At 34.4% G+C, this 13,720-nt stretch overlaps 1 protein-coding gene across 2 annotated transcripts; it reads left to right on the forward strand.

Moving 5' to 3' along the window:
- The first annotated feature begins 2,158 nt into the window (after window positions 1-2,158).
- Window positions 2,159-8,774, forward strand: LOC141447338 (nitrophorin-7-like). 2 transcript variants are annotated; one of them, XM_074114773.1, is made up of 6 exons: window positions 2,159-2,293; window positions 5,858-5,966; window positions 6,035-6,168; window positions 8,002-8,093; window positions 8,163-8,300; window positions 8,402-8,774. In XM_074114773.1, the coding sequence occupies exons 1-6, from the start codon at window positions 2,286-2,288 to the stop codon at window positions 8,611-8,613; spliced, it is 693 nt and encodes a 230-aa protein (XP_073970874.1). In that variant the 5' UTR covers window positions 2,159-2,285; the 3' UTR covers window positions 8,614-8,774. The 2 variants fall into 2 exon arrangements, with proteins under 2 accessions (XP_073970874.1, XP_073970875.1); XM_074114774.1 differs by having other exon boundaries at window positions 8,184-8,300.
- The last annotated feature ends 4,946 nt before the right edge of the window (window positions 8,775-13,720 follow it).

Consider the following 13,720-nt stretch of genomic DNA (forward strand, 5'->3'; position numbering starts at 1 on the left):
TGCATTTATCTCGGGGCTAAGTCTATGATATTGGAAACTATTTGTTGAAGATATCTCCGAGATTTTCCACGGTTATATTTCTTCCACGAGCTGTTTATATTTCTGCTAATTTCAGAGCGACAAACTCCCCAAGCGAAACTGAAGGTGAAAGCCTTTTATTACATCGAACGCTGGCCAAAATTTGTCTGGTTTATATGGCATGTACTGAGTAAATCTACATGTTGACTTTCTTGGGAACAATTGTCCTTGGAACAGACATAAGCTCTTGGTTACAACAGTTTTGACAAAATCTACGAATTTGTTCCAAAATTTAGAAATCAAAGCAAATTTATCGGTTTGTAAACGATTATTTCTTTGATCCACTCGAATAAGCCTCGAAAATTTCCGTCTATACATTTCTGCTCACAGTGTTTGAGAAGAATGCTCGTCACTATTTTTTGTTCCATAGAAAAGGGCAATATCCTACATTTTTGGCCTCATATGCACCACATGCAAACAATATTCCGATAAATGCATTATAAAATTGAGTTTGCGAGAGAATTCTGATACAAAATAAATAAATAAAATAAAATATTAAAATAAGTAAATAAAATGAAAATATTCAGCCGGTCAAATGACCGGTCGTGGTAGGTTTCGTGTTAATATGCGTTTGGAAGGAAAGGCGAAATGTCAAAGTAACCCCCAAATAATTATAAGAATTAACCACATCTATCTGAGAAGGGTGCAAACCTTAATGTGATACTGAGAGGAGGTGATCAGAATAATTAACAAGTACAACACAGAAGCCATCTATGACAGACAAACAGTCTAGAGAGGCAGAGCAGATGTCATTAACAGAGCTGCTTTTATTACTTACATAAGTGAATTCGCTCAAACTGTCCCCCGGAAAAATGCCATTTAAAATAACTAAATTATAGTTCTCACAAAGCTCAAAAAAGATAAAAGATCTAGTGGATAAGCCTTCTCTCCTAACTCCTCCTAACTTTTATGGTTTTTCCAGTCGTTTTTCTGTAACTAGAACTCCTCAGGTCAAAAAATCATCTCCGTTGAACTTACGCCGCAGTTAGCAATTGCATCAACAATTTCATTGACATCACTCAACTTCTCACCAGGAGCTTCGCGTTGTAGACACTATTGCTACCTCCCTCGAGCGAAAGCAGTATTGCCCGAGTGTTTTCCTTGACGACGCTCAGGCGATCGACAAGGTATGGCTCGAGGGACTACTGTTTAAGATGAGGGAGATTCTTCCTCATACTTACTACCTCATCCTCAAATCCTACATACAAGATTGATATTTCAGGGTCAACTGTGGAACAGCAGACTCTGATATCCATCTAGCCAGGAGCTGGTGTTCCTCAGGGCAGTGTCCTAGGTCCTCTTCTTTACTCCTTATATACAGCAGACATACCTCAACATCCAAATACCATCCTTTCCACCTTCGCTGATGATACTACAATCTTATCTCCAGATTCCGATCCTTTTTCCGTTACAAGGACTCTTCAAACGCGCATCAACCACTTACAGGAATGGTGAACAAAACTAACGTTACAAAATCAAAATATATATAGTATTTACTCTTTGACGAAAAATCTTACCTCACGTCTTCATGAACCAAATTCTTATTCAAACTGTGGACAAAGTACGCTACCTTGGACTGCACCTAGACATTCTTTCAGTTACTGCGACTTATTGGGTTATACGGCATCAAAGTGAGGGGATCGACTAAACGTTCCAACTCTCTATGCATCCAGGCAGTACAGTCCAAAATACTACGAAAATCTCTGAACGCTCCGTTTTATGTTTTTAACCTCACCATCCATAATAACCTCAAAATCCCTTTCGTTAAAGATCTTGCTAAAACTTGTTTTCTCAAATTTCATTCCTTTAGAGCAGCTCATCCTAACCCTCTAATAGAACACCTATCTTCTTCCGCAATATCAGCTAATCCTCCAAGAATATTGTACAGAAGATGGCCTCGTGATCTATTCTCATCATAAGACAAGTACAGTATATATAATAATATCTTCACGATAATGGAGTGACACTGCTGGGTGCCCTCTCCGATCAATTTTCCTGATATTGTTTTTTATGTAAACCATTCGCTATTGGCAACAGGTGTTACAGTTGTGCATTTCAATGAAAGATAAAATAAATAAATAAAACACACATATAAATTTATTTTATTGACTTGTGTAAACATATAAGGTGTTAGATCAGCAGGTGGTCCGGTACATATAGTGCTTGCTATCATCAGATTCAGAGCTAGTGAATTTCAACTCGCCAATATGGAACTGTAAGTATAATTTTTCAAAAAAAGTAACATTTTTTGCCTTAATTATTATCCATTATAGTTTTTTCAATGAATAGTTAATTATAGTTATCTTTTAATTAATTTTGGCAAATAGTCTCAACTTTAGTCCCCTGAGCTTCGAGATTATAGATGTTTTTCATTAAAGGAAAAGTTATAAAATATTATTTTCAGAGTAAATTTTTTAAATTGTACAATATATAAATTTTATTAAATAACTTAATTAGATCTTAAATCATTATAATAATATTAAACAATATTAATCTCATAATTTAAAAAAAGTTTTAAGGTTGTCATGGGCTTTCTGACCCTTTTACATAGTTTTGTTTTTAGAAACTTGATTTTCTCAATTATCAGATTGATACAAGTACTGAAAATTCAATGAAAACTTTCAGATTCGAATAATGGCTCTCCTCAGATCTGTATTAACAAAATATTTCAGCATTACATCAAACCCCAAACTGTATACTCCAAACTGATAGGACAAATTACAGAGTGTGCGATTGGAGATACCAAATGAATTATGGAGGGTTTATTTTGTCTAAAGACTCTTTTAGCGTCTTCTGTGGAATTTTTATTTGAAAAGTAATTGATGATTGTTTCTTTCAAAGCACCGTAAGGAGTAGATGCATACCTAGTACTTCTTCTAGGGTTCTGGCGTTTCTACGAGTAACCAAGTGTATCTCTAACTTTTGCTCACAAATTATAGTCTTGCCATTACTGGAAAACGTTAACTGACACTGCATTATCACTCAATTTCATGTTATTGGCTAGATCCATCTATGATATTTGAAATATGATCATTTTTAAAAGTAAACACTATCTAAATCTGGAGAATTCCATTTTTGGAAGAACTGAAATAATTATTGCAACTAAAGTGCAATGCTCGGAACAATGAGCAGTAATTAACTGTACTCTAAGAACATACCCTTTCCTCTAAACCTTTCTGCAACAATCTTACTTTTGGAAAGGGATGGTCTAAAGTGGCCATTTAATTGGGTTCTTCAAAGTAATTCACAAATCGTATGCTTTTCATCTCAATTAGTAGGGTAATTTGTATGTTTTTTTTTATTATTATTATTAATCAATACAGTTTGGTAGGACTTATTCCTTTTTTCCGGAAATAATGGATATTATTACTTATTAAGTCTTAATATTTATTTAGTGTTTAATGTTTTCAATTTAAAATTTGTCGAAAGACTTCTTATTATGCCAACAATATTCCACTCGTTGGCTTGAGTTGGATTTTAATTTTTCTTTTAAGTAAACATTTTTGTATAATAATATGTTAAAAGTTTCATATTAATAAGAGATATCTGAACATAAACAGTTCAATATATCGATTTCAGCTAGTTCATTACCGGTCTTTTATCACTAATCAACCCAGAGTATTGTTGTATTCTGGTGATCAGAATTCAATTAAACTGAATGTCTTAAAATCTGATTCAATTGGAATCAGCTCTAAAACACGAGCTTTTCTAATCAAACGTTTCAAATCCTCATCAGTGACCAATTAAGATGTGATCTACGGTATCTTATAAGCCGAAGGATCGTGATTGATTTCTAGTTCTTACACCCAACATCCCTACTTATCATATCAGGCCATTAAAAAGTGCAGGGATCCGGGTGGAAACGTTGGGTATGCAGGAAAAGACGATTTTTTAAGATCTACCATGATTTTGAGGCACAAAAGAATAAAAATAGGGTCAACGTACAATTCACTAAATGTATTTAAGTAAAAAAAGTTCGGTATATTTAATTTATTTATTATAAATATCGTTGAAAAAATTAATTCTACAGATTAATGACAATTCTATAGAAAACCAGAATCGAGTGTTTTACTTCTTTTTAAGGAAAAGTTCTTAAAATTACTAATATTTTTGTTTAAATAGATTGAGAGTTCTAAGTGATTTTTTTTTCTCTTTTTATTATGTCTTTCTAATCACTTTTCTATCCTTTTTTTTAATATGTAGTAGTTAATTATTTTTTAATTAAAGAAAAAATATTTTTTCCTTGTTTCTTTTAATTTAAAAAAACTTCTTATTTATTGGTTATTTTTTAAGTAAATCGTATATAACAAATAATTCAACAAATAACTGGTGTTAGAAGTTACTGTTAAAAATGTACTTCCTACGAAAATCCACATTCAGAGATGGCCACCGATCTCAATACTTCCACTTACTAATAGCAAGAGGAAGAAAATGCGAGGGTCGTTTGAAAAGTCAGTGCAAAAATAAAAACTACTTAATTTTTTTGGGTAAACCTTTTTTATTTTTCAACATAGTCTCCTTTTAGGCTTATACACTTCGTCCAACGCTGCTCTAGTTTGTTGATCCCTTCCGAATAATAGGATTTGTCCAAGTCTGAAAAATAGCCATTCGTTTCTGCAATCACCTCCTCGTTTGAATAAAATCTTTTTCCCGCCAGCCATTTCTTCATATTGGGGAACAAATAGTAGTCCGAGGGAGCCAAGTCTGGAGAATAGGGGGGATGTGAAACGAGTTGGAACCCTATTTCCATTAATTTTGCGACCACAACTGCTGAGGTGTGAGCTGGTGCGTTGTCGTGATGGAAAAGGACTTTTTTGTGGGCCAATCGTGGGCGTTTTCCTTGCAGCTCGGTTTTCAAACGGTCCAATAACGATAAATAATATGCACCTGTAATAGTTTTACCCTTTTCCAGATAGTCGATGAGGATTATTCCTTGCGAATCCCAAAAGACAGTCGCCATAATCTTTCCGGCCGAAGGAACGGTCTTCGCCTTTTTTGGCGCAGATTCCCCCTTGGTAACCCATTGTTTAGATTGTTCTTTGGTCTCAGGAGTGTAGTGATGTATCCATGTTTCATCCACAGTGACGAAACGACGCTTAAATTCCTGCGGATTCTTCTGGAACAGCTGCAAACCGTCCTTGCAACACTTCACACGATTTCGTTTTTAGTCAAGCGTGAGCAATCGCGGCACCCATCTTGCGGATAGCTTTGTCATGTCCAAATGTTGATGCAAAATATTATGTACCCGTTCATTCGAGATGCCCACAGCACTAGCAATCTCACGCACCTTCACTCTTCTGTCATCCATCACCATATCATGGATTTAATAATGATTTCTGGAGTAGTAACCTCAACAGGGCGTCCAGAACGTTCAGCATCACTTGTGCCCATATGGCCACTCCGAAAATTTTGAAACCAAACTGTTCTAATCGAAGTGCAGAGTCACTATAATGTTTATCAAGCTTCTCTTTAGTCTCCTGAGGCGTTTTGCCTTTCATAAAGTAGTGTTTAATCAACACACGAAATTCTTTTTCGTCCATTTTTTGATAATCACTCTACTTCCTCGATTCAAACGAATGCCAACCACAAAGAAATAGACCGATCTGGCTGAAACTTGGTGTGTGTTCTTCCAAGAGATGCTACTAACTAAACATAACCTCGATACGCGCCAGTAGTGCTATCTCTCTGACTTTGCACGGACTTTTCAAACGACCCTCGTAAATGAGTAGTATTCAAATTACCTGAACTAAATTGTAAATATAATAATGTTTCCATCCAGGTACTCGGCGTTGTTGGCCGTAACCATTCTCAGTCTAACTTCAACAATGGGAATAAGCGAAGATTGCAGTGTAAATATAATCCCTAAACAAAGATTAGCTAAAGCGAAGGTAATTTTATAGCAATCTCTCGATTTGTCGCAAATTTTTCTTTTCTTAAATAACATATTTTTTTGCAGTTTTTCAGCGGTACTTGGTATGAGACGCATTACCTAGACACCAATCCTGAGGTAACAGATAAATTCTGCTTTAGCTTTGCACCAAGACAATCTGGTGGTACAGTAAAAGAGGCATTTTATCACTTCAGTTCAAAGTAAGTATTAAGTATCACTTAATAATACACAATCTGGACGTAGCACGATTTTTTCTTAGCAGGATATATATAATGAATATTTATTTTAGAAATCCAAACTTATCAGGAGACCATGTTGATGGCAAAGCGTTTGATGTCATATAAAATAAAACAGTTTAACAGAATAAAACATCTGTCCCTTAGGCTGGAAACATAGTGGAGCGGCGAGCAAAGCGGCGATGATAGCTGCTTCAAATCAAAGAGAGCGACGAGCAGCGAGCAAAGATTCGCATGCACATAGTGACGAGTTTAGTCGCGTTCTCCTTTTGACAAAACAAGATGGAGGAACTATTTTTATATGAAAATTCTTCGTTGAAACTTTGGTATTTGCAGCAGCTTAGTAGTAGGAGCTGCAGTGTACATGACATAAATAAGTCTAGAAATGAACTTGGTGAATTTCATCACTTGTACCATCAACTTCGGGAGCATCCTGGCAAGTTTCATGCGTATTTTCGAATGTCTTATCAACATTTGATTACATACTAGCCCAGTGTAACCCCATTAATCAAAATCAAATTTTATTGTTTTTGAGTAATACAGCTCATAACATGAGTTAGGCACAATATGGAAAAATTAACTAAATACAAATCTGTTAACCCCATTAATCCTAGCAGTTACTTTAAGATAAGAAAATCAAAATAAATAAAAATAAAATAGAAATATATGTAGATAAAAAGAAATTAGTCAATTAAAAAAACACAATAATTTTATTAAATCACACCATGATTTGTCGTAAATTAATGTTGTTCATCTGAAAAACTGGAGTAGTACGACGCTACAGAAGAAGGATTGGAGAATTCGTTCTGATCAGAAGTAGTAGGACGTGAAAATGTAATTTAATTTTGCCTAGTATTTAGATGAAAGTTAGCATTAAGGGATTGAGAACCAAATTAAATGTAGCAAAAATTACCTGAATTCTCCATTAACTACTAATTGTTAATTAATTTAAACTATTAATTATTAAAAACTATTGTAGCTTCACAAATACTAAGGCCCCACAGAGGTTTCTTTAAACAAACTAAACCAAAAATGTATCAATATCCATAACCTTTGAAAAATAACCTTTACAAATTGAGCGCGATGAGAGCGAAGAAATCAAACATGTCATAACACTTCGCTCTACTCTCTAGAGATAGCGTTGCTCTATCTTCGCTTTGCTCGCCACTATGCGCGGTCCCATATTATGTTTGTGTTTGATTTCGCCGCTTTGCTCTTCGCTATCATCGCCGCTCCACTATGGTTCCAGCCTAGTCAGTCAGGACTGACTCTTGGATCTTCTACCAACTCCGATCATTTGAATCATCTATAATTGTTAACTATCCTATTCGGTTGGTAACCGTAATTACACTGAAATTTCTACCACAGCCCCTCATATCATAATATCTCACATCATAATATCTATAACCACAGATCTGTGCTACTTAATACATACTGGAGTATGTAGCATAAAATTTGGATTCTAGAGATACATTATGTTGGCCATCAATTTAGCCCAAGTATTAGTAATTACAAATTTTGGAGTGTTTAATTTATCTTTTAGAAAGGTATACTAGATGTAATGCTCACTGATGAGATTAAAGTATCGGCACCTATATCCAGAAGACATAAAGGAAGATGAGGTAAATTGTAGGGATGAAAGTCGTTTTACTCTTCACCTTTGCTCTTATTTTAGAATGTTCTAAATGCATATCTTTTAAATTAATATAAAACATATATCATGGTGAGGACGGAGCCTTTTTTATGGAATCCACTTTTTAAAAATAATTTTAACATTGTTATGATTCCTTTTTTCAGTTCAAAAAAATCTTTTTACAATATTGGTACAGGTACTTTGGAGTCGTCTGGTGCAAAATACACTGCAAAAAATAATACTGTCGATAGTAAAGGTAACTTCAGACATATTTATAGATTTTGAATCAAGTTTCCTATTAAATTGTTCAACATTTTGTATTCAGCAATACAATATTTGGTCACAGGAAATGAGTTAAAACCAGTGGATGAGAAAAACTCTTATACAGTTACCGTTATGGAAGCTGATGAATCGTCTGCTCTTCTCCACATATGTACGCGAGAAGGTGGAAAAGATCTTGGAGGTATTCAACTCTTTTACTATATTATTCTTTATTTTCGGATAAATGTTTAATTTAAGTATTACAATATTTCCATTGACATTGTTAATTATCCTTATTTACAGATCTCTACTCTGTTATGAATCGCGATAAAAATGCGCAACCCAGCAAGAAGGTTAAAAAAGCCTTGTCTAAGGCTGCTTTGGACTTGACTAAGTTCGTTGTCACCAAAGATCTTGGGTGCCAGTACGATGATGCATTCACTTCTTTGGAGCTTACAAAACGCACACAGAAAAAAAAAAAAAAAAAAAAGCTTGAAAAGAACTTGAAACCCTAAAAACAATTGCAATTGGTGGAGGTTTTTATGTATTAATAAACTCATTAAAAATCAATATCAGATTTATTAAAGGTTGACAAGAATGTAATAAGGAAACAAAACAGTTGATATTCTCCTGGAACGTAAGATATTAAACATTAAATAAATATTTGTTCAATTTACATTGATTTATTTTAATACTCCTTCAACTATTTACTCTAGAACTAACTACCATGACAGGATAATCTTTAAAGTAGATTCACAACAATATATTAAATACTAATCGCCTTTTATTTAGACCTGCTTAAATTCAATAAAAGCGAAAGTTGCTGAGTTTGAATCAAAATTATCAATAAGATCTCAATAAGCAAGGCATTCAACTAAATTATCAATTGAGGAAAAGTACTTGCAGCATCCCTAGGAATCTATGAACTTAATCTGGCATACACTTAATAAAGATTAAAGCTTGAGTTTTAAGAGATTAGCCGGGTGGTTAGCAAACACTAGATTACAACGCGGAGATCATGGGTTCGAATCCAGTTGCTGGCCCATAGATTTTGGTTCACTTCACCAACTTAAGCTCTTTTACCTTATTTGGTTTAAATCTGAACATGTCTTTACATTCTTTGAATGATATCAAACTCTTATTGATCCACACAATGGACACATCATCTTCTTCGAAAAAAGGTTGGTAGATTACGTTTTTTTCTTTTATCTAATGCCTTAATCATTTAACTTGTTTATTTTATAAATTTTATTTACCAATCGCTATAAATAAGAAATAAATAAAAACTGAAATTAAGACTATATTTTTCAGACAGTTTTATCCAGCTGTCAAACTAAAAAGGTCTTGGGTTTCACTATTTCTAGTGCAACTACTCTGGGAAGTCTGTCAGCCGGTAATTCAAGGATTTTTAAAACATATCTGAAGTGGAGCCTTAAAGTAAACGAAAATAACCAATCAACTCCAGTTTCAAAAATACAGCAGGAAGTTTGGAGCAATTGAAGGCGGGGAATATAATTTCTTAATAAAAAAAAACGCAATATTTTCTCCAATACCTCATACTGCTCAAACCCCCAAACTTGGGAAGCATAACAAGCGATAGATCTGAAGACAGTATTAAAAAGGTGGAACTTATAGGACAAGGAAACCATACTCTGAGCAACAAGGACTGACCAGACATATTAAGGGCCATTTTAGCCATACAGACTCTCTCCTTAATATGAGTTTCAAAGGAAAGGCGAGGTGTCAAAGTAACCCCCTAGTATTTGTAAGAATTAACCGCATCTATCGGCATATCCTCAAATCTTTCCCTGGACGAAAGCCTACCTCCTCTTCTAAAAACAACAATCTTAGATTTCGCCAGATTAACCTCCAAACCCCACTGTTCACAATATTTTTTAAGGATATTAATATTACTCTGGAGCTGGAGTGGATTCTCGCTCAGGAGCACAATATTGTCAGCGTACAGTAGTATTAGAAATATTTACAGTAGTATTAGAAATTCGTATTCCACCCTCCAGAAAAAAGAGAAAACAATAAGGTGCTCAACAGGCAACCCTGTCTGACACCACTAGATACCCGAAAAAACTCAGAGACCCCATTATTCACCCTTACAGAAGACACAGTTTCAGCGTACAAGGATTTTAGAATAGTAAGCATTTTTGTGGACCCGCCTAAATTATATAACTTCAAAAATAATGCCCTACGGTTAACACGATCAAAGGCAGCCGAAAAGTCAACAAAAAAGCTATACCCCTTTTGACCTCGTTTTAGAAATTTTAATTTGACAATACTAGTAAGAACCAATTGTCTAGAGTGGGACTAACCACGCCGAAAGCCCGTCTGATATTCACTCAAAAGATCATTATCAACGATAAAACTATCTAGGTGCCTTAAAAGTAAACCAGTAAAAATTTTAGCAACCACATCTGTACAGGAAATGCCTCTGTAATTAGACACATCATTAATTTCACCGCGTTTGAATAAAGGAAATACAATAGATCTACTAAATGAATATGGAGTTATACCAGTTTCATAAATATAATTAAAAAAGAGACAAACTCTCTCAAACAATACATCAGGGGCATTTTTATAGAATTCCGAGGCGAATCGATCAAAACCAGGAGTTTTCTGTTTCTTAAATTCGCTACCACTGCCTTTAAATCGTCCAATGGGAAAGGAGAATCAATAAAAGAATTAGTAATAAAATGCTCAGCATAATGAACTAGTACATCTGAAGATGGATTAAGAAGTTTATCAAAGTGAGAGACCCAGTCGGACATTAAGATATTATTCCCACATACAAATTTTTTTTTTTTTTAATTGGTTAAAAATTTGCCACAATTCCTTAGAATCCCGCACTGATCTACAAGAATCTACAAGGGAATCGTAATACACTTTCCTTTTGTTCAAGCAACAGATTTATACTCCACATTAGACACTAGATAAACATTTCTAACAAATGATGAATTAGTAGCACGAAAAAGTTTTAATAAATTAAAAGATTTATTTCTAGCACGAAGGCAGGCCCCATCAAACCAGGGTTTCTAACGAATTGGAAGTTTTAGAAGTGGGACAAGAACTTTAAATAGCATTCGTAAGAGTGTCTAGCCAACCTTGAACCTCAGTAGGAAAAGTATAAACAGTTCTTAGAAGAGAATCCAAATTTGATTTATATTTATCAACCATATCCACAGACCAAAATAATTGAGGCATTAAAGGCAAAACTAATACATCTGAGAAGGGTGCAAACCTTAATATTATACTGAGAGGCAGGTGATCAGGATAATTAACAGGTAAAACACAGAAAACATCTATGACAGACAATAAGTCTAAAGCAGTCATAGTTTTTTGTGCCATGCCCCACCTTAACCTTTCTAAAATTTTCATGCCCCCCTATGTAACATATATAATATTTAACATTAAAAAATTGATTCGTTCACTTAAGAAACATAAATGATAGGTTCTAGGAAGAAATCACTCTGAAATTGTTAACAAAACACAGTAAGTAAAATTTCAAAACATATAATGAAAAACTGAAATTCAAATTTTAATACAGATTTTTCTATATTAATTTATTATTTTAATTTAGTGAGATCCTTGCGCTTGATGCTTGCTGCACAGAGATTTTATATAAGGTTCCAATTTGGTTAGCTGCAGTCTCAAGTCTCCACGTTGTGTTATATCCAGCCGATATAACATTCAGCTAAAAATGAAGATGGAAACGGTAGCAATAGTTTTCTTGCACATTGGTTGAATTTAGGTATTTGATTTCGGTTTCCTCACAAAGCCATGCCATCGCTCCTTTTATATTAAATAAAGTTTTAACTGACTCATCATTTTGCATTTCTGCGAGTTCTTCTTGATACTGCATATTTGATATGCAGCGATTGGCCAATTAAGTGCCAACAACTGCGCTGTTTAGCGAGTTTTTAAAACGTCCGGGGTTCACCGCGGAGCGTGCAGTCTGCCGCGGTTTACTTGACTACGCCAATCACCCAGTTGATATTTTGGTCTCGTCAAACGGAATTATACCTAATTTGCTTTTTTTGTTAAATTTGGCACCGATATCTAGCATTGCCTTTAAATGGCCCGGAGCGAAAGGGTTAAAGTCGTGTCGAGTCCATTTTCGAATTGCCCCCCTTAACTATCAAATTGCCCCCCTGGGGGGCGTGGGCCCCACGTTGGGAAACACCGGTCTAAAGTATTAGAGCAGATGTCATTAACAGAGCAGCCATTATTACTTACATAAGTAAATTCGCCCAAACTGTCCCCCATTTAAATGGAAAAATGCCATTTAAAATAACTAAATTATAGTTCTCACAAAGCTCAAGAAAATCAGTACCTCTTTTGTCTAGATCCTCATCCTTAGAATTCCTACAGAGTTTCCACTTACAGTTATTAAACAAATCCTCGGGAATAGACTGCATACTTACTATCCTAACATTACAATCACCCCACCATCATATAATCATAAGAATTATGCTCACCTAAAAACTGAATCACTTTAGAAAAACAATCATCCCAAGAGTTACAGTTAATATAAAGTGGATAAATAAAAAATGCAGTATTAGAAATATTCACAGAAATTAAATCAGTACCATCAATTTTTACAAAATTAAATACATTTTTTGGGAGAGATGACCTAATCCCGTAAAGCTCACCTCCACTGGCTCTACCATAAATAGAAGATCTCTTTGCTGGCACAAAGTGTAAATAATCACTACAACCAGCATCATCAATCAAAAAGTTTTCAAACAGAAGAAAAATTTCTAACTCATGTACAAAATTTAAAAAATTAGGATCTCTAAATTTAGTTTTTAAACCCGCTACATTATATGAAAGAACACGTAAATTATTCACATTAAATTCACTACACTTATTGATTTTACTACATTTATCTTATTGATGTGATTCCGACTGACGACAAAATCTCACGAAGCTGCAGGCAATGAAGATGAGCCAGAACGAAAAACAGCCTGACGTTCACTAGAAGAATCCATCCGATCTGCACTTACTTTCGCCATCTCCTTCACCTTATTATCCTGTTGGCACCATATGTATTTCTTCCCATTAACATAAAGAATGTCCCTCCTCAGGACGATTCTCTTATTTTATCTTTTTGCAATAACTCATTTCTGTATTGAAGGAGATGTTTCCTTCTTGCTCTAACGGCAAAAGAATAATCACGGTCAATAAAAAAAACAGTTCCTTTTAACTTTTTAGTGTTCTTCAGCACTTCCCTAACGGTATTAGCTCTAGTGAAAGTAACATTTAACAAATGTTTCCCTAAATTACCAATATTTATTTTATGAACATTTGCAATATCATTAGGCGAGATGCGGTTTTCAACCCAAAAAACCTGATGTGAACAAACTGGACGACTTTATTTTATTAGAATTTTTAAAGAAATTTGAAACCGTCCAGAATAAATAGATTTTCATCATGCGTAAAACATTTTTCAGTCAATATACATCTTTTTGAATTAAATTATAACTTACGTAAAGGTTTAATTTGACTGAAAATAAGCTATACAATTCAATTTGTCATTTTTAAAAGAGTTTTTGATTTTATTCCTTTTCCCAGATTGTACTATATTGATCGAGCTACAAAACTGTTCCTGCT

The sequence above is a fragment of the Rhodnius prolixus genome, unplaced genomic scaffold, assembly GCF_049639745.1.
Source record: "Rhodnius prolixus isolate KJV_2025 unplaced genomic scaffold, Rpr scaffold_7, whole genome shotgun sequence".
Lineage (NCBI taxonomy): Eukaryota > Metazoa > Arthropoda > Insecta > Hemiptera > Reduviidae > Rhodnius > Rhodnius prolixus.